Raw genomic sequence first — 22053 nt, 5'->3', positions numbered from 1 at the left:
TTCATTGTATGTGACACTGGCCAGAGGCACACTGCGACCGCTGCCTGAGGCTGAGCGTCTGAGAATGGCTTCCCACCACCACGCTGTGACGCAGCTCATTTCCCGCCTCCTCGCTCCGTGCACATGATGTCAGATCAGAGGCTCTATCCCGCGAGGTCAGAGGCTGCTGCCATGACGTCACTTCCCGCGCGGGGGCCGCCGGGAAGCCGAGCCGCCCGCCCTTTACCCAGAGCCATCGCCAGACGGGGGGAGGAGGCCGCGGACAGCTAGTCTCGCTGGAGCCGGTGAGTAGAGGGGCAGCGGTGCTCGGTTCGGGTCCCGCCGTGAGGGATGAGCGAGTTCTGCACTCCCAGCAGCGGGGCACAGGGCCGGGGCAGCTGAGGGGGAGATTTTAAATGCGCGATTTGATGACGTAATAACGGCTGGCGCCGGCACTGACAGGAGTGGAGTGACCGGCCGTCCTGGCACTAGGGGCGGACACTGCGGCATAGGAGCGCGGTTACCAAGGGGTAATATGAGGGTTCGCTGCCTTGGGCGGCGCCACCCCAGGTTGGTTTGCGGGGTTCGGGACTAGGAGGAGGGCGGAAGATTTAGGCCTTCCGGTTCCTGTATATCTGACGTGATTGGCCGAGAGTTCGGCTTGATGTACGGGGAAACGGCCAATGGGAGGACAGAGGGCGGGGCAAACACTGCTCCTGGTGTTAGGGAGGAGTCTGTCTGAGCTGAGTGACAGCCGGATGTAGTATAGCTTTAACAAACTGACTGCACACTGTACCCACAGCAGTAATAACACACTGTACCCACAGCAGTAATAACCCACTTACTGCACACTGTGCACACAGCAGTAATAACCCACTGACTGCACACTGTACCCACAGCAGTAATAACACACTGTACCCACAGCAGTAATAACCCACTGACTGCACACTGTACCCACAGCAGTAATAACACACTGTACCCACAGCAGTAATAACCCACTTACTGCACACTGTGCACACAGCAGTAATAACCCACTGACTGCACACTGTACCCACAGCAGTAATAACACACTGTACCCACAGCAGTAATAACCCACTGACTGCACACTGTACCCACAGCAGTAATAACACACTGTACCCACAGCAGTAATAACCCACTTACTGCACACTGTACCCACAGCAGTAATAACCCACTGACTGCACACTGTGCCCACAGCAGTAATAACCCACTGACTGCACACTGTGCCCACAGCAGTAATAACCCACTGACTGCACACTGTACCCACAGCAGTAATAACCCACTGACTGCACACTGTACCCACAGCAGTAATAACACACTGTACCCACAGCAGTAATAACCCACTTACTGCACACTGTACCCACAGCAGTAATAACCCACTGACTGCACACTGTGCCCACAGCAGTAATAACCCACTGACTGCACACTGTGCCCACAGCAGTAATAACCCACTTACTGCACACTGTGCCCACAGCAGTAATAACCCACTTACTGCACACTGTGCCCACAGCAGTAATAACCCACTGACTGCACACTGTACCCACAGCAGTAATAACCCACTGACTGCACACTGTACCCACAGCAGTAATAACACACTGTACCCACAGCAGTAATAACCCACTTACTGCACACTGTACCCACAGCAGTAATAACCCACTGACTGCACACTGTGCCCACAGCAGTAATAACCCACTGACTGCACACTGTGCCCACAGCAGTAATAACCCACTTACTGCACACTGTGCCCACAGCAGTAATAACCCACTTACTGCACACTGTGCCCACAGCAGTAATAACCCACTGACTGCACACTGTACCCACAGCAGTAATAACCCACTGACTGCACACTATATCTACAGTAATAATAGCACACTGTACCCGCGGCAGTGACGCACTGACCGCAGTAATAACACAGATTGCACACTGTACCCATAACTATAACACACTGATGGCACACTGTGCCCACGGTAATACCACATTGACCACACACTGTGCCCATAGTAATAATATACAGATGTGTCCTCATACATCTAGCCTCAATATGCCACGCTGCGTGACTTGCCTGGTATGAGCAAGCCGCCAGGTCCCGTGCTACTCTGCTAATATCCCCTCTTCCTTATATAATACCACATATTCAGTGTGAGTCGGGAGCTGTTATATTCCCCATCATATATCACTGTATGGTCCCTTCTCCCCTGCATCATAATACCACATATCTGTGTGTGCTGTATAGGTCCCTCTTATATCAATTAATTTCCCCTCATATATCGGGAGGGCCAGAAGGGACACATGTTCCATGTGAGAAACCGCCATATATGTATGCCTTACATGGAACATCTGTCCCTCCAGTACAGCTACATCCTTCCTGTGTCCTCCTCCCCCACCCCTCTTGTCCAATTTACCTTTTAAATAAAACACCGCAGTCTGCTCCTATTCCAGCTACTGTTTATTGCGGGCAGCCAGCACACGCTGAGGGCACGGACATCTTCACTGCTCCTGAGCAGGCGTGATGCGGCGGTGGGCACCGTTGGAATATCAAAGGCAGGCAGACATGCGCGCAGAGGACATTTTCCCCGTCTCTAGCATAGTGTGCATTCGCAGAACCGTGAATGCTGCTCGACCGGAGCCAAGTTCCGCTCGCGGCTGGCGCCCAGCAGGAACTCGCTCGGCGGGCCACAAAAGTATGCTATAGGGGCCGCGAGTTTGACACCTCTGCACTAAGTGATGTGGCTGATATATCGTTCCGATCAGTGTATAATATATCGCTATGTGTGTATGCAGCTTAAGCTGCATATTATATGGAATATTATGTACAGTAACTAAACATTGTATCCATAGTAATGTGACCATAGTGTAATCGCAGAACAAACAGACAGTTGCTTAACCTACTAGATAAATATATCAAGGCTATTAGCACAATTCTACTGACAGCTGCCACTCCCCGTGTGGGGGGATACTGGATACCCCCTCAAAATACAAGGATAAGGAAAAAAAGGGGTAAGGCGCTAGTCGGTGAAAGCATAATTTTATGCTATTAAAGATACTTTACTACGGACTAGCACCTTACCACTTTTTCCTGATTTCAGTCTAATTGTGCATTTTGGATATATTATACAGAAACTGCACATTGTACCCATAGTAATATGACTGTCCTCTGTGTACCTGCATGTTATATACATAAATATGCCATTTATACACTGAGTGTCTCAGTGCTCGGCTAGTCCTGTGACTCTCGCATGATCTATATACATTACATGTTCATATAGTATTGGGCACAATATATATTGCCGGTCTATCATACTAGCCAACTTTTGCTGGGAGGTCTCCACGAGATCCGGCGGGTTTGTGACGTTATAATCACGTCATGGTGTTCCTGCAATGTTTTGAAGCAAATCAGTTCATTACGGCTCCAGGACAGGATTAGTATTCATCATGCCCTTTGCATTCTATAAACAAAGTATAAAAGTGTTTGTTACGTAAAAAAGCTATTGATAACATTTACATATATATGACCCTTTTCCAATATCTACCAGGCTTGAGATACTGGCAATTCTCTTTGCTTTGTAGCTGAGCACAAACGTTCTGTTAAGGGGGGTATCCACTTAGCGATTTAACCAAGCGATTGCACGATAACGACGTCGTTATCGTGCAATCGCTTGCAAATCACGCATGCATCAGGCATGTTTTGGTTGGAAGCGACCAGCGATGCGCGTGTCCGCTGGTCTCTTCCGACATCGCCCATACATGCTGGTCAACCTGCCGATCCCGTCAGGCTCAGCATGTGCGGGGATGATGGATGTGCCTGGACTGAACGAGTGAAAGGTTCAGTCTAGGCACATCACTAGATATACAAACGAGAGCACAACAGCAATGTCGTAATCGTGCTATCGTTTGTATATCTATAAGTGGATACCCGCCTTAAGAAACTTTGTTTTGTGGTGGGGTGGGGCTAAAAGACTTTAGTGTCCTTACTGATAAGTCTGTCCTCTGAATCTTTATTGTATCTCAGATATATTCAATTCTGATTAGGTCATGAACTTTGTACAGAGATATATATATATATATATATATATATATATATATATATATATATATATAAAGAATGTCCTTGGAATTTGTTTTGCTTGTATTTTAGTTGTCCTTTACATCTGTGGAAAACAGTGGGCAGTACATCTCCATTTCTGATTGCATGTTTCATGTGGAGACTTTTGCTGGGTACAGACTATACAACTATATATCTGCAGATGATGGTCGTTCATACACGCTGAATGGCCATCATCTTCTGCCCGCGGGTCCCAGTGGTCGGGGGGCGTGTCCTGCCCCTCTCCCGGCGGCTGCCACTGTATGCGTACGGGTGGTCTGCAGACCGCCCGTACACACTTGCTGATGGACAGATATATCTGCAGACTCTTCTGTTCATCTGCTGTGCAGCCAATGCGATATGTCTGTGAACGACGTCGTTCAGACATATCGCTGGTACACACTGACCGACGGGCAGCAGATATATTGGCCGTTCAATTGATCTGTCGGTGTGTACCCAGCTTTTGAAAGTCTAAAAATGAATTGCTCCACAATGATTTTATGCAGAAATATCTACTTAAAACTTTGAGTGCATTTATACCCCATGATAGCATGTTATGAGAAATGTATACATATGCTGTCATACAAACTGGAGCTATTATTATTATTACCAGTTATTTTATATAGTGCACACATATTCCGTAGCGCTTTACAGAGAATATTTGTCCATTTACATCAGTCCCTGCCCCAGTGGAGCTTACAAACTATATTCCCTACCACATGGTCACACACATACACACCAGGGTTAGGAGCCAATTAACCTACCAGTATATGTTTGGAGTGTGGGAGGAAACCGGAGTACCCGGAGGAAACCCACAAAAGCACAGGGAGAATATACAAACTCCGCACAGTTAGGACTATGGTGGGAATCAAACCCACAACCTCGGTGCTATGAGGCAGTAATGCTAACCATTACACCGTCTGTGCTGCCCGTATATAGTCTGAAAAATGCAGTAACTCATATGTCTGTCACCGCTGCCTTTTTTTTATTTTTATTTTTTTTAAATTGCGCATGCTCCTCTTTTCACACTGTAGTTTTTTTTTGTATGCGTACACTCTACTTGTGACTGCATTCGTCTAGGGGACTGGGTCTGGAATGGGCATGCAGTTGCGGCCAAAGTACAGTATGGACGTGATGTGGGCTTGTATTCATGAATTTGCGACTAAAGTGGCCTGTGAAATTCACAAACATAGCTAGCTGGGTCTGACTTGTGGGTACTATAACCCTGGTGTAAATTGCACACTGATGGTATCTGCAAATATTAAAACCATTTATGCACCTTTTTTAAAGTGTAGTCATAAAAATAAATGTAGATATTTGTGTCCGCTTCGTACTTCAGATGCTCCGATCCACTTCAATACTTATTACCTGCCTAGCCGACCATCAGCTGTCTTACATTTCGACCTTATACTGCAATTGTAAGCATTTTCCAAAATCACACTGAAACTACGCTTCATCGTATTCCTGCAACATCTGATATGGGTTCGTGAAGGCGAGGGAACCGCAGTTACCAGTGATCGCACTGAGCGACAAAATATGTGGGACCCGCCACTGTAAAAAAAATGAGGTTCTACCTGCCCGTTTCTGGGTCCCATCATAATTTATGCTTTAGAGCTCTCCATATGCCCCTCAGACCTCCCCCATATGCTACCACACATCCACACATACCGCTAGAATGCACATCTGATACCCCCAATAGCATCAGTTTTGAACATAGAGGTCAGACTGCAGTACCCATTGACAATAATGGGGACTGCAGTCTGCTGTGGTAGTTAGCCTTCTGCAGGAGATTTCTGTGAAATCTTCTGCATTAGACTGTTCTTACATAGCGGTGATACATGAATTTATGTAGAAACTGTGGTTTCTGCTTAATTTTATGAAAAACCGCAAACCAATAAATATATTTTAAAAATATACCAGAAATATATATATTTTTCTCTTGCCTTTGAACAAAAATGCTCAAGGAATTCTCAGCTTCTAGTTGTGCTCTCTTCTGTCCATTTATTGTGTGTGTGTGTATGGATGGGGACGGCTCGCTGATCCTGCAGTTCCTTATGGCTCCTCGTCTTCTCGATGTATGGAAGGTGGAGGTGGGGACAGGAGTAGGAGGAGGGGAGAAGGGAACAGGACTAGGTGGTGTGGGAGCCGGGAATAAAGGTAAGTGGTGGGGAACCATTAACAGGAGTAGGAAATGGGGAGCTGACAGGGACAGGGGTAGGAAGGCATAGGAGGAGGGGCTGGGTGCCACTGTGTATTAGAGGTGGAGAGAAGTTGCTGAGGGGAGCTTAGGGACAGGAGAAGAGGCTGGGTGCCAGCAGGTATTAGAGGGGGAGGGAAGCCACATACAGGAGGAGGCAGAGGAGTAGGCAGGGACAGGAGAAGGAGCTGGGTGCCACTGGGTATTAGAGGGGGAAGGTAGTTGCAGGAGGAGGCAGAGGGGAGCTAGGCACAGGAGGGGTGGACAGGGGAAGGGGCTAGATGCTAGGTAATAGATGTGAAGGTGAGCCACATACAGGAGGTGGTGGAGGGGAGCTAGAGATAAGAGAAGGGGCTGGGGGCCACATACAAGAGGTGGTGGATGAGAGCTGGGGACAAAAGGAGTAGGCAGGGACAGCAGAAGGGGCTGGGTATTAGATGTAGAGGGGAATTGGGGACAGGTGGAGGGGAGCTGAGGACAAGACGAGTTGGCAGGAACAGAAGAAGGGGCTGGGTGCCAGGTATTGGTTGTGGAGGTGAGTTAGGGACAGGAGCAGGAGCTGAGTGCCACTGGGTATTAGGGGGGGAGGTGGAGTGGAGCTAGGGACAGGAGAAATGGCTGGGTGCCACTGGGTATTAGAGGGGGGAGGTGGAGTGGAGCTAGGGACAGGAGAAAGGGCTGGGTGCCACTGGGTATTAGAGGGGGGAGGAGAGCTAGGGACAGGAGGGGTAGGCAGGGACAGAAGCAAGGACTGGGTGCCTCTGGGTATTAGAGAGGGAGGGGGCCACATACAGATGGAGGGGATCTGGGGAAAAGAGGAGTAGGCAGGGCAGAAGGGGCCGGGTGCCACCTAGTATTAGAAGTGGAGGGGAGGCGGGGATTAGAGGCAGAAAGCCAGTGACCGCTGGGGCCAGGTGCGCTGTGGAATTCTCATCCTCATTCACGGCAGGAGCCCGGCTGGCTATTCCGATACTGAGGCTGACAGCCTGACACTGGCGATGACCGACTCAGGGGAGAAGAGAGAGGCACAGAGAGGGGACGGGGCTTCGCGCCTGCACTGTACTTCTGGCCATACATTGCCTCTGGCCATAGACAGCACAGTGCAGCCCCTGCAAATAACAGCGGCCGGCCCAAGGTGCTAAAAATAAGACCGGCCAACGGTTCATCTTTCACTCTGTCCCTGGACCAGACCCAATGCACAGCCTTCTGCATCTCCATGTGCGCTGGGTTCTGCCTCCAAACAGGAGGGGGGGGCAGCACTGCGGTTGACATTTCCTCCTGATTTTGAAGGCTTAGACAGGGCGGGTTCCTATTGGCCTTCCATCTGAGGAGCCAGGGATTGGCCGGAGCAGAGCGCATCCCAGAGGATGCACCCTTTCTGTAAAAGTGAGTCCCAGGTCCTCATAGGATAAAATACGTGCTATAGCGCGTATTTGCGATCACTGGTTACTAAGTTGCCTACGTGACCAACTCTCTGAATCGTTTACAAAAATGCTTCTATTTTTGCTAATGCAATTCATGGTTCCGTTTGCTTCAAACACTGAATAGGGCCTTGTATTTTCAAGATTCAGTTTTGTAATTGAGTAAAAACATTGCAGTTATCCTTTATTCTATTCTGTTTAAACACCAGGCGATTGTGAAAATATGTACAGTTATTAGCCACCAGCACATAATAATAATTGACGTTAACTCGTATATGTTTATCGGCATGGAAGGAGCGCCGTGTACTAACGTCAAATCTTCAGAATGTTATCACCTTTGTCAGTGAATAAAATATGAGAACAGCTGGCTTGACACAAAATGAAAGCAAATACTGCTGAAATTGGTGATGTGAAGGGCATTTGGGTGATTTAAGTTCTTCTAGAATAAGGACATATTATATATTGTTTCTTCCTTCATTATGTTTTCAGTGTCTGTCACAGTGTCATCTATAATCGTTCATCTTTCCACCCTATTGATATGTCCTTTATTCCCCTTTGCTTTCCAGACTACCTGTTTAGGTATGGAAGCTGAAGAGACGATGGGCTGCATTCAGGAATTCCCGGACCACTATAAAGTCATGATGGACAGATTAAACGAGCAGCGCGAACTTGATCAGTTTACAGACATCACTTTAATTGTGGACGGTATGTATCACAAACAATACAGTATAGTGCTCCCTCTCTATAAAACAAGCTGATAATACAACAGTGAGAGTGACGGGTACTGTATAAAGAGTGTGATTGTATAATGGATTTAATGTATTTTAATTAACGTCTTGTATTTTGAGTATGGTTCTGCTTTTCTAATATTCTAATTCTGCAAAATAAACGTTTCTGTCCTATACATATGAGCTGCCTCTGTTTCCAAGCAAACTGTTTTGGTAATATACCTGAGCATTAAGCTGCCCACACACATAGCGATATTTTACCCGATTTGGACGATTTCAACGAATCGTGATGACAAATCGTGTAAAATATGCCCAAATCGTGAGTGTCCACTCACGATCACGATACCAATGTGCGTCCCCGCTCGTCGTACATCGCATCTTCAGATCTGCCATGCTGTAGGGCAGATTTGCCAATCTGGGACACAATGCACTGGATGCACGATAGATCTTAAGTCAGATTGGACATTTTTTACTCCAAATCGTGTGTAGGACTGCCGGGGAGCTGCCTGGGGAGAGTTCAGGGGAAATCGCACACATCGTGGGATCATGTGCAGATGGCTATGTATGTGGGCACCATAACTCTTTTTAGGTCATGATATAAACTTAGTGTGGTTTACATTTAGTATTTGGTCTGTTGTTTGCCTGTGGCCAGTGTCCAATTTCAGCCTAAACCTTTTTTTTTTTTTATTGATGGTTGTTACAGCTATCTGTAACCCAGTACATACAGGTTTATATGTGTAGTCTCAGTTTTGTTTGTTTTTGGGTGGGGGGGTTGTTTTTTTGTTTTTTACAATCTGGCAGCCAACTGGGTGTGAATCACATGTATGGGCCCAAAATTATCATTAAGGTTATCAGGGTAGTGGTAAGTAAGGCGATGACCTGAATGTGCGCTGTGTGTAATTCTGTGTACACACTGTCCGACATATCGCCCATTCACATGAACGGCCGCAATGTCGTGTACGTCGGCCAGTGTGTATAGATTATATGTCTGTGAACGCCGTAGTTCACAGACCTATGGCACTCATCGTGCTGTGTGTTTGGGCGGTCAGACGACTGCCCCTACACTTGCTTCACAGGCCGCCGGGGAGTGCAAAGCGACCCCCAGCCAGCAGGACCACCGGCCAGATGGCTTTGATGTGGTTCAGTGTGTATAAACGACCATCATCTGCAGATCAGTCAATCTGCAGATATATCTTTTTGTTGAATACCCAGCTTAAGACCAACGTCTGACTTTACTGATGAAGGCACTTGGCATCCAGGTGAGTGCTAAGCATCTGGATCTGGTTAGGATTTGTTAGTGCATAGACAGCTTAAAGCCTTGTCCACACAAGACACTTGTGGGCCCAAATATCTAGTGGCTGTATTGCCGAAATTTTGCTGGTGCACACAAATCGGCGGCTGTTCTAGGCTTATTGCCTTTGTTCTATGGCCCTGATTCAGAGCCGGACACTCTGACCAGAGCGCTCGCTCTGAATCAGGGCCCTCCTCCATTAAAATGGAGCATCCTCCTGGACGCTCGTATAGCTGTGGGTCACCACCCACAGCATATACGAGCGTCCAAAAAGATGGTCGCAATGGTCTTGACCATCGCGACCATCGGACTTGCGACGGAGACCCTGCGGTAGGGTTTCCCAGCCACAAGCCCTGGAGTGATTTTGGCTCTATCAGAGCCAAAATCACTCCCACTGACATCACTAGTGATGTCAGTGGGGCCGGCTTCAGACGGTAGGCGTTCCCATGGGAACGCCTCGGTCTGGTAGGCACGCCCACCAAAGGGGGCGTGCTGTCAGTCACCATCGACAGCATGCCCCCTTTGGTGCGAGACCCGGAGCGACAGCTTGGCTGTCGCAATCCGGGTCTCGCGCATGCGCACGACGGAGCACCCTCCGTCGTGCGCATGCGCAGTGGGGAACATCGACCCACTTGCGAGCGTACTGCCGCTTGCGAGTGGGTCTGAATGACCCCCCATGTCAACACCTGGTAGGGTGCTAATTGTCTTTACAACTGGACTATGAACTGTGAATATCAGTTGGAATAGATATTACATAAACAACATTACAGGCTATCAACTGTTTCTGATTTGTGTTCTTACTACATCTGTATGCATAAATGCAATTATTACAGCCATCTTTTTTCACTGAGAAATTTGTGTATAGTAGCAAAGACCAGAAAGGAGAGATTCATTTATATAGAGACATGCTGGAGCATGTCAGGGTGATTCTGGTATGAACTAGAGACACGTTCTGAATTGATGGAGCCAGGAGAATCCTGGAGCATGTTAGTTGTCAACGTGATTCCATAGCTCAAGTCTATAAACGTGCTAGAAACGTGTTGAATGAGGAAGGCGGTTATCGGGCAACTGTGCTCCAGGTGAGGGTTTCCCATTCTGTTTCTATTGATGGAGTGCCCTCAGAGACCCTGCTTGCTTTTCATGCCCATTGCCTGTACAGTGACTATGCAGGTAAGAGTGAGGACTGATTAGTCAGCACTCTTCCCTTGCAGGTGAAGGCAGCAATGTAGTGTTTAATTCCTATTGATATAGCCCCAATTTATTCTGCAGCTCTGTACAATCAGGGGGATAATCTAAATGATCATTCTGTGAATAATAATAGGTTTGAGGACCATGCTCATTAGCGCATACAATTAAATACATTTAATTTTGCTCTTAAAAACATGGCCACAAGGTAGATCTACTTATATAGTGTGTTCATGCTTTTATTTGTGTAAAAATACTGTCTTATTATAATATTCTATTAACAATTTTATTATGGCTGGACAGATTGTATACAACTCCCTAATCTCTGTGTGACCATTCTGTTCTCTCCTAATTCCTTTATGTCCAGGACACCAGTTCAAGGCCCACAAAGCCGTCCTTGCTGCCTGCAGCCATTTCTTCTACAAATTCTTTCAGGATTTCACTGAGGAGCCCTTGGTGGAAATAGAAGGTACTCAATGCTATGACTATTTTCCTGCACATTTTCAGCCTTAATATATTAATAAGACACTGCGTATTCCATTTGCCCATTTACCAGCTTCTCATCTGCCCATTGATTCTGTATGTTACAAGTACTTATAATGAATTGTAAAGCTGGGTACACAGGACATGATGGGTGTACCCTGCGATGGCATGATATATCTGGCAGTCCGTTCTCTGCGCATGATCTGGTGTATGACAGCCCGATATACCGTTCCCATCCAGAGGCATGGTGTCGGCCGCCAGATCTTCAGATTCTGAAGGTAAGGCGAACTACGCACGGGAGCGCGCAATAGTGTATACGGTGGCCCAGAGCGCAAACCGTCGCTCCGGGTCTCGTACCAAAGGGGGCGTGCTGTCGATGTTGAGTGACAGCACGCCCCCTTTGGTGAGTGGGCCAGGGGAGTGGCTGCCCAAACGGAGGCGTTCCCATGTGAGCGCCTCCGTTTGGGGGCGGCCCCACTGACATCACAAGTGATGTCAGTGGGAGAGATTTCGGCTCTGTTTGAGCCGAAATCTCTCTTGGGCTTGCAGCAACGAGACCCTACCACAAGGGTCTCATCGCAAGCCCGATGGTCGCGATGGTCTTGACCATCGCAACCATCTTTCTGGCTGCTCGCTATAGCTGTGGGTGGTCACCCACAGCTATGCGAGCGGCCAGGAGGCCGCTCTAAAAAACAAGATGGACGGCCCTGATTCAGAGCCTGAATTCGCATCTTTCCATTCGCACCTCCCTGAGGGTGTGAGATGGAAAGGAAAATCTTTATTTTAAGGTTAAAATATCGGGACACTGTGCTGAACCCCTTGGACCCCCCCCTAATGACTAATTAGGCATTTGGCAGTTTCCAGTTAGCTTAATTAGTACAACAATTTCATGTCATTTTTTGGGGGGGTAAAAAAAAGAAATGTCCTCAAATTACCCCAAAATCAACTTCTTGGTTAATTTAGGCAACCCAAATTTAATTACAATAATTTTTAAGTTGAAAAATAAGTGTTTTATCATTTTATTTATTTTTTTCAAGGTGCTGTCAAAGTACCCCAAAATCGCCCTACTTTTTTTTTTTTGTTTTTTATGCATTTTTCGTTTAATTCGTTTGAGATTAAACGAAAAAAGTTAGTGTTTTATCGTTTTCTAGCATTTTAAAAAAAAAAAGCACAAATCAGCCATTTGACAACATTTCAAAACCTACAGTAACTTCCTAAGGGCCACCAACAGCCATCTATACAGTCCTGCTAACGAAATGATCCATTTTGGGGGTTCAAGATGGTCTCCCCACATTTCATGCATTTCTTGCAAATCTCATTTGGCAGTCAGTTCGCACCCCTCCGCTGCGAGTAGTGCGAATGGGCATTTTTTAATTGGATTGGAGAATTCTCGGGAAGCGCGCTTCGCTGCGAAGTGTGCGAGTTTCAAGAAACAAACTCTCAATTCGCACTTAATTGGATTGACCCCTTTAATGTGTATCAGGATATACATCTGATCTAGAATTTTATTTAAAAACAGGTGTAAGCAATGTGGCCTTCCGGCATCTGATAGAATTCACGTACACTGCGAAACTGATGTTACAAGGTGAGGAGGAGGCCAGCGATATCTACAAGGCAGCCGAGTATCTCCAGATGCACGAGGCCATTAAAGCACTTGAGTTCAGGTACGGCATGGTGCTCATATATTCCATGTCTTGTGTGGTTCTATTCTGTACTCTGCATTGTAAAACATTTATGAATCATGATCTCTTGGCTATTATTACTGCTACTATTAGAGCTGAAACATATTCCGCAGCTCTGTATAGTAGTCTCAAGCCATGAATAAGCAAAACTGGCAGGAATAGTTTAAAATTGAATTAAACTCACACATTAAAGAACTGCCCTGTAAACCTAAAAACTGGTATTGGCTGAAATTCACTGTTCACATTAAATCCAGTTTTTTACATATCTCTGATTCCCCATTCTCCCGACCTGCTCAGTCCCTTGTAGTCTGCAGCAGCTCTATGCCGCTCTGCTCTATAGCACCGTTGCTTGTCTATCCCTAGCAGGTGCTGGTGTTGTCACGGCCCCTCCCCTGCGTAGTTCCCATTTCCATGTGAAGTGCACGTGTAGGTGCATTGACTACACTGTTGGTGCAAAATAAAAAGGATAGGGGTGCGCTTCTGCTAAATGTCATTAAAAGGTTCAATAATGTGAGAAAATTAACATTGAAAACAGCGGGAACATAAAAGCTAATATGAAATGCAAATAAGGGGAAATAAAGTTTTCCGGTGCTTCTATCCAGTCTGCAAAGTACACTTTAAAGACGGAGATTCTTAGGGTTAGCTTGGCCAAGTTGGCAAGCTCCTCCACTGGTGACTAGGTGATCTCTGTTAAGGTGAGACCTAGCACTGTCCTAATACTTATGACTGCGTAATCTGGTTTTTAGTTAGCACTCAAACATTTTTCAGGTAAGACCCAGATGTTAAGGTGCCATTTTTCTAGGACACCAAAGAAAGGTGGTTCTCAAAAGTATTGCATATCTGACAATCGGGGGATCCCGAAGACCGCTTCGGAGGTACCGACCCACAGGCTGCACACTTTTAGAGTATATTGTTTGAAAGAGCCAAGTGGTAGTTGTAAACTGAACAGATCCCGGTCTCGCTAGGCGTTCCCAGCAGGTAAGATTTAATTGTTAGAGCTGTTGTGCTGGGCGCCCGATGGAGCAATTCAATTGTTGCTACGCTCTGGCTCGAACCGGCGCCGGCATTTCTCCTCGCCCCCCTCCTGAGGAACCGAGCAGAAATGTGTGATAAGTCCTGGCTTTTGGTGCTCTAAATAGAACTTTAGATGGGTTTATCCATTTTACATGGCTAAAACTGGTCTAATTAAGCGCGACAAGCATGATAATTAATGGGCACCCAAAAGCAATTGAACTTTAACATCGAGCGCCTATTAATTAGAGCCGCTTAAAAAAAATAATAAATAATTATTGAATTGCCCCCTTTTAAGTATTAGTAGGTGTTTTTTATTTATTTATTTTTACTTTTTTTTATTTATATATATAATATATTTTCTTAAAGTGCTGCCGTAATACACAGCACTGAACATTCAGGGGATCACGATACAAGCAAATAACATGTAATGACATGAAACAGAAGGTAAAGATGGCCTTGCCAAAATAGGGGTTCCACACAACCCCTTTTCTTAACTCTGTGGACTTTCTGCCATTCTATAGTACAAAAACACTGTACACCTCAGACTTGTAAATATAAATCTGGTACAGGTTGAGTCTCCCATATCCAAATATTCCGAAATACGGAATTTTTTTGGCATGACTGAGATAATGACATTTTTGATGGTTCAATGTACACAAACTTTGTCTAAGGCACAAATCATTAAACATATTGTATACAATTACCTTCAGGCTGTGTGCATAAGGTGTATATGAAACATAAATTCATTTAATGTATGTACACAAACTTTGCTTGAGCAACAAAATTATTGAAAATATTGTATAAAATTACTTGCAGGCTGTGTGTATAAGGTGTATATAACACACAAATGCATTCTGTGTGCTTATTGGAGTCCTATTCCCAAGATATTTCATTATGATATGCAAATATTCCAAAATACGGAATATTCCGTTATCCAAAATACCCCTGGTCCCAAGCATTTTGGATATGGGAGACTCAACCTGTAATAGATGGATGTAAGCTATCTCTGGTGTTCTGTGCATAACCTTCTGCTACTGGGTAATTGTTGGTTAGGGGTAGAACAGCTTGCAGTATGTTTTCCTGAGCTAGTTCTCCCTTCTGGATGTACATTCAGACCATCTCTACTTGTTTTCTAGGAGTAAAGAGGCCATATTAATCGAAGATAAAAATGAAGATGAAGACCATGTTAAAAAATGGAAGATTTCTGATGCCCACGGTATGATCTCAGAGACCATGCCCTCTTCAGAGGGCGAACCCGTGGAAATTGAGGTTGAAATAGCCGAAGGAACAATTGAATTGGAAGACAATATGGAGACCCTTGAAGCCGTGGCTTCGCAGGAACAGTCGGTGAAATACATCCAGAGTACTGGCACGTCAGATGACTCAGCCCTCGCCCTCCTGGCAGACATTACCAGCAAATACCGGCAAGGTGAGCGAAAAAGGCAGCTGCAAGAAGACAGCTCCAACGAAAGTGACGCTGCTGGCAAACAGGTAGAAGGCATTGAAATAATGGAAGTCCATCTGTCACATGTCAACAACATGTTCCATTGTCAGAAATGTAATCGTTCATTTAAATTGTTTTACCATTTAAAGGAACACATGAAATCACACTCAGCTGACAATTTTAAGTGTGAAATTTGCAATAAAAGCTACGTACGCGAGATTGCTTGGAAACAGCACCTAACTTGCTACCATCTAGAGGAAAGCGGAGCCAGCAAAAGGCCAAGACCGGGCAAAAAAATCCACGTTTGCCAGTACTGCGATAAACAATTTGATCACTTTGGACATTTTAAAGAGCACCTGCGGAAGCATACAGGTAACCATAGTGTTGTGTAGTATCATCCAGCAGAGGGCAGCACTCAGCAACTGTAGCCGAGCTACAGTGTCCTCTGTGAAACTGGCTTCTGACAACTGCCTATTAACTGGACGGTGGTTCTCCTGACCTGTGTAATGTGTACAACCCGGCGTGACTCAAACAGGTTCAAGGGATACTTCAACCTATTCAATTCCAAACTCTATTTAATATACAGAGTTCACTTGTTTGAAATGAAGGCCAAAAGGGGCGTTACAGAAAGTGTGATATATAATGAAATTAATACATTCCAATGCAGTTTTCTTTAATAAACGATCTGACGGTAGCGGAGGGCGAGATTATACAGAAGGACGGGACAAGGAGAGAGTACTGTACAGTATTCAAATTTAAAACATGCCCAACAAATTTGATGGGTAATTGTAAACATAGAAAAACACATGGGGTTCCTCTGTAACCATATATACATATTGGGGTATATTTTTAAATGACGGCACAATATGTGCTACCTGGTAAACATAACGGTAATATAGCGATAACTAGTATTAGGGACCCATCATTTGCCAGGTCGCTAACTAATTCCATATCTCTATAGCCTCATTACCCCCCCCCCCCAAACACACACCCCTTCCCATTTCTCTCACACTCCCCCTCTCCTTCTATTTCCCTGTCTCTATCTTCCCTCCACATCTGTATCCGCTATCTGTGGCTCAGATTGTCTAATCTGTTCCACAAACTGGACATCAGTGATGGTTGCAGCCACTGTAACTTTGCTCAGTTACACACACACACACAGGCAAAGGAAGAAGACAAAGGAAGAGTTTGGATTTTGAAGATCAGTAAAACCTGGCACTAATTATTGAAGTGCTAGTGTGTGATACAATGTACCACTGAAAACGATGTAATGATTTAAGTAGGGCAAGGATTTTTTTGAGTTATGTGGCAATGATCGTCGCCTTATACTGCAACACATTCCCTGATCGCATTTATAGTTTTTATATTTCTTTCGGCCTTTCTCCCCCCACCCCTCCCGTCTTGCAAATCTTCTAACTTCCAAGACGTACTCTTAAATGTCATCTGAGCACTTTGTTACATCTTTATTACACAACTAATCGTCACTCTCTTCAGTACTGTAACACATCCCAAGCCATTTTGGTGCAATATATTTATTTAACAGGAAGTTATTTAGCACACACATATTATGCAGCGATTTACAGAGAATATTCAGTCACATCAGTTTTTGACCCAATGGAGCTTACAATCTATATTCCCTATCGCATGGACACACACACACACACACACTATCAAGTTAATTTCTTTATTTGTGAAAAGCCAGTTAAGCTACCGGATTGCTTTCTGGATTTTGGGAGGGGGGGCCAGAGGAAACCCATGGAAACGCAAAGACCGTTTTTAAAATTCCACGCAAATAGGGCTGTGATTGGAATAAAACCCATGACCTCAGTGCTGATTACTGCTGCCCATGGTGTCACCGTTTTATCGTGAACGGAAAAGAGAGCTCTGGCTTGGCCATTAGGATAATAAATATAGTGGGAAGTTTTGGGGGGTTTTTGTTTTTTAGTATCTTGTCAAAAACACATTTGGTACTTCCATCTGTTTGAGCTAGATATTTTCTGTAGTCTAACATATTTATTTATTTTTTTCTTTTAACAAGGTGAAAAACCATTTGAATGTCCGAACTGTCACGAGCATTTTGCTAGGAATAGTACTCTGAAATGTCACTTATCAGCCTGTCAGTACGGTGTCGGTGCGAAGAAGGGGAGGAAGAAGTTGTATGAATGCCAGGTGAGTACCCTTTTGGGCACCACTATTTAACAGTTACAAATGCAGCTGCAGAGGTGACTATAACTATATACAGATTAATGGTTTTAGTCTGTCAGTCTATTCTCCATACCACGTAAACATGCTCCAGAGCTTCTCTTCACTAGTTGTGGATGTTGTGAGTACATAAAAAAGCAAGCAGCGCTATAATAGTGTATAAGATGCACAACAATGTGTCTCACAATAAAAATTAGTATTTATTACAAAAGAATAGGAATGTTTTAAAAAATCAATTCAATAAATATATAATACAAGAACCAAAGAATATAAACACTCGTTTCTATATGGGTTGCTGGACTTGAATAAAACTACTCACTAGTACAGGAAGGCATGCGTACATGCAGGAGCATAGTCCATATGTTGGGTGTCCCAAGTACACACCGGTGGAGGAACAGTCCCGTATTCAATAGTGGTTGCTATCCCAATATGTAAGGGGGGTTGTAGATTCCTCACCAGTAAGCGATGTCTTGTTGGTAGAGCCCTTTATCATTTGCAGATGAGCATATGTCCAAAAATGTTGGAGTAGTAGCTGTTGAGGTGAAAGTCCAGTCCTGGTTCAAGCGTAATATTAGGTTCTTGATAGAACCTTGATAGAACCTAATATTACGCTTGAACCAGGACTGGACTTTCACCTCAACAGCTTCTACTCCAACAAATGATAAAGGGCTCTACCAACAAGACATCGCTTACTGGTGAGCGCCCAAATACACCATATTGGTAAATTGTGGATGTTGTGAGCTTGATTGATCTGGATTACATTTTCTTATCTATATATGTGTGCGGTCGGTTATGGGTTGGGGGGAAAGGCGCTTTGGGCCCACGTTCACTTGAATAGGATAGGCTACATGCCAGTCTGTGCACAGGGCACACAGTGACATTGGTGTGAGTGGTGGGCGAATAGGATAAGGGTACATAGCAGTCTGTGCACAGGGCACACAGTGACATTGGTGTGAGGGGTGGGTGAAGGCGCTGCTGCCACCAGTCTGTATAGTGCTGCTAGTCACGTGGGCCACTCCTGTGACAGGGCCCTAATGTAAAGCAATACACCAAGAACACCTCACAAAAAATGTTGGCAGAAGTGATTTCATCGTGAGCGAAGCTGCGAGCTATTAGAGATTATATAAATAAAAAAATATATAATATTTTTTTTTCTGAAATTTGCTGAATACATTCACCCATACTTTAAAATGTAAAGATATGGGGAAAGACTTCAATGTTTTGTTTTGTAATTTTTTTTTTATTATTTTAACCGAACTTCTTTGTCTTCTAGGTCTGCAACAGTGTCTTCAATTGTTGGGACCAGTTTAAAGACCATCTGGTTCTCCACACGGGAGACAAGCCCAACCACTGCACGCTGTGTGACGTGTGGTTCATGCAAGGCAGTGAGTTGAGGAAACACCTACGTGACACCCATAACATCTCTGAGAGAATAGTGACCGAGGTCGTCCTTCCATCCGAATCGGCAGAAACCGAGTCCGTTTCTTCTATGGCTTTTGTGGAGCAGGTAGAACAAGTCCACGTGGTGCCAGTAGACCAAGTAATACAAGTGCAAGTTGATCCTCCGCAGCTGACAGTAGGCCACTTGCACCAAGATCTCTTGGAAGTGAACCAAGTGAAAGGCACACACATATTGGATCTACAAACACAAGTGCACATGGGTCACATCGAGGTGGAACACCTTCAGATAGACCCTGGTACAGAGGTCCACGTTGAGGAGGTACATGTTGAACATGTAAATCAAATACATTTGGAAGAGGTGGAAGCAGAACTTCTCGACGAGTCCAATATTCAGCACATTGAACATACTATTGAAGAACAATCCTGCCAATCAGAGGAAGCAGAACTTCATCAAATTGTCCACACAGGAGCTGAGAACTTACAGATTAGGCAGATGGAGATGACACACATAGAAGCTACAGCCGAGTAGGACACTGCACTGAGTGCCACTAAACGAAACCAATTCACTTATGTTATACAAGGCTGACTACCCAGATCAATGTGGCATTAAGGAACTGTGTTTTGGCAGGCCATGTATGCAAGAACCCTATACTGTTATAAATGTAGAGTTTTCTCTCTTGTTCAGAGAGACATATATTACGGTAGTCTGTAATCATACAGAGCTTAATCCGTAATGTAAAGTCCAGAGAGCGACATAATTTTAGTTAGTGATGCAAAATACCTTCTGGTCCTAAAGACCCAAAAGTTTAAATGAATCTTTAAGTCCCCAACTTTTTTAATTTTATCACATCTGTGTGGTCTTTTATTTTGAACAACCTGAAAAATAAAACGCATTTTACGCTCCACCTCCCAGTATGATCGGCCAGCTAGAAGAGTATACTGGGAGGTGTAGTTTAACAACTGTATCAAGTTACTTGTATTAAAGATTCATTTTGCTATCTCCCAGAAATTAAATGTTGAACTAGAGCGAAAAAAAAAAAAAATGTTTTGCCAACGTAGCCACAAAAGCTTTCCTGCCCCTCTCAGTGCTATTATTACTTTTGTCTGTCTTATGTCAGCCCTTTCTCACACATAACAAGTGACAGGACCAAAGCGTCGGTCTTTCCTGATCATGATTTCACAGTGTACTTAGAAATCTGTCTTTGTCAGAAGAACTGAAAGGATGAGACAGCCAGCTTATGAGGGCGCTCATTGTAATGAGTGAGACATGTAGGAGGGGGCTGACCAGAATGCAGTATAGCTGACTCTTTCAGTTTGACATTTTTTATTTATTTTTTTTAAATATATAAAACTTATTAGGACTAAAAGTAATTATGATCGTTCTTCCAGGGCATATTTCAGCATATGGTGCACCTATATAACGCTGACTCAATCCATTGTGAACGGTGCATACATTTATGTCTGGGATCTGTAGTAGCCAGCGTGAAACAAGCAGAATTCTTACAAACTGCACAAATGAAACATATGTTTTATGTATGCGTCCATCCCTGTACTTACTTATTTATATACTATTCTTTATTTTATTTTTTTTCCTTATTTTGCATTTTTGGTCTTTTATTTTCTACATCATTGCTGGTTAAATTTCACTGCTCAGTTAAGAAATTATCCTCCTCAAGGCACATTAGGCAGTTAAAGTGAGAGGTTATGTTGTTTAATAAATAAAATTAGTAGTATTTATACCTGGGAGGGAGAAGTGACATGGACTGCAGGTAAATCCTTCCTTGCCGCTAAGCAACCATGAACAATGACATGTTCCACTGCATGTACCTTAAACAGTGTTCCTTCTTTATAATTCCAGGAGAAACCACATACCAAAACGTGGCGATTATAGTGAGGGGAGCATTATAAAGTGTCTCGTTTAAAGGGTTTAATACATTTTAATGCAGATTTGTGCAGTCTCTAACTTGTAGTTGCATTTTAAAGGAAGTCGTATAAAGAGTGAGCACTCCATTATTTTGGACATTGCTTTAAAAGACCATATGGATTAAAGTCTACCTGTCGCCTGCACTTAATTGTGGCAGCTTCTATGCGCCTCATGCCTCAGCGATGTCTTTAATTCTCGTGGAATTTGGTTCTGCCACAAAAAAAAAAAATGGCTGCCTTAGCTGTGATTAGGCAACAGGTACACATTAAACCTAAGCATTTGCTTTTTCCTCTGATATTGGCAGTAGTGTTTTCTACCATGTAAGAATGATGGCATTGCAGGGCAAGAAAATATTACATGCAACCATCCATTTTGTCATTAAAAAAAAGTATTGTAAACTTTTTGTAAAGCATTTTTATTTACAGATGATCTTGTTTAAAAAAAAAAAATAATAATAATTCCTGTAGATACCGTGTACAAAAGGAAGAGCCCGGCTCCTGGTTCGTGGAGAAAGTGTTTGTTCTTCTACACGCTATGTATGTTTGCCAGGTTATGGAACCCCCAAGCCATAACGTCAACCATAGCTAAAGAAAGTGAGTTTAAAAATAAGATTGTAAATATTTTACTCCTTGAGACTGGATAATAAAATAATACCACTATGAAGTAGCTGATATGACATTCATTGCCTGCAGATTAATTTCATATTTTTTTATTAAACCAGCTGTCATATTACAGAATGATGCTTGTGGTTCATGGCTTACATGACGGATGAGCAGAACCGTGGGAGTCCCTACTTATTTCCTGTATACAAGCTGATGAAGTATTTTTATAGCCACTGCTGCCCCCCCCCCCCCCCCCTTAGCTGGATTTGCAATCTGGTTATTCTGCGTTCCTTAATATCAGTAATAAATTAAACCTATACATATAATCCAAAAAGACTGATTTGCGATTTTCAGCAGTTTTACCAATAGCATTTGAGTAGCGATATATATTTTTAACATTT

General features: G+C 44.2%; 1 protein-coding gene across 2 annotated transcripts; it reads left to right on the top strand.

Moving 5' to 3' along the window:
• Positions 1-200: 200 nt before the first annotated feature.
• ZBTB35 (zinc finger and BTB domain containing 35) lies at positions 201-21448 on the top strand. Of its 2 annotated transcripts, XM_088469445.1 has the most exons (8): positions 201-284; positions 8263-8401; positions 11268-11369; positions 12903-13047; positions 15216-15570; positions 15673-15895; positions 17562-17692; positions 18999-21448. In XM_088469445.1, the coding sequence occupies exons 2-8, from the start codon at positions 8278-8280 to the stop codon at positions 19653-19655; spliced, it is 1737 nt and encodes a 578-aa protein (XP_088325571.1). In that variant the 5' UTR covers positions 201-284; positions 8263-8277; the 3' UTR covers positions 19656-21448. The 2 variants fall into 2 exon arrangements, with proteins under 2 accessions (XP_088325571.1, XP_088325570.1); XM_088469444.1 differs by having other exon boundaries at positions 15216-15895.
• The last annotated feature ends 605 nt before the right edge of the window (positions 21449-22053 follow it).

The sequence above is a fragment of the Taudactylus pleione genome, unplaced genomic scaffold, assembly GCF_031769625.1.
Source record: "Taudactylus pleione unplaced genomic scaffold, aTauple2 ptg000092l, whole genome shotgun sequence".
In the NCBI taxonomy this organism is placed as follows: Eukaryota; Metazoa; Chordata; class Amphibia; order Anura; family Myobatrachidae; genus Taudactylus; species Taudactylus pleione.
The sequence above is the reverse complement of the archived record's forward strand: the minus strand, read 5'-3'. Positions and strand labels throughout refer to the sequence as shown.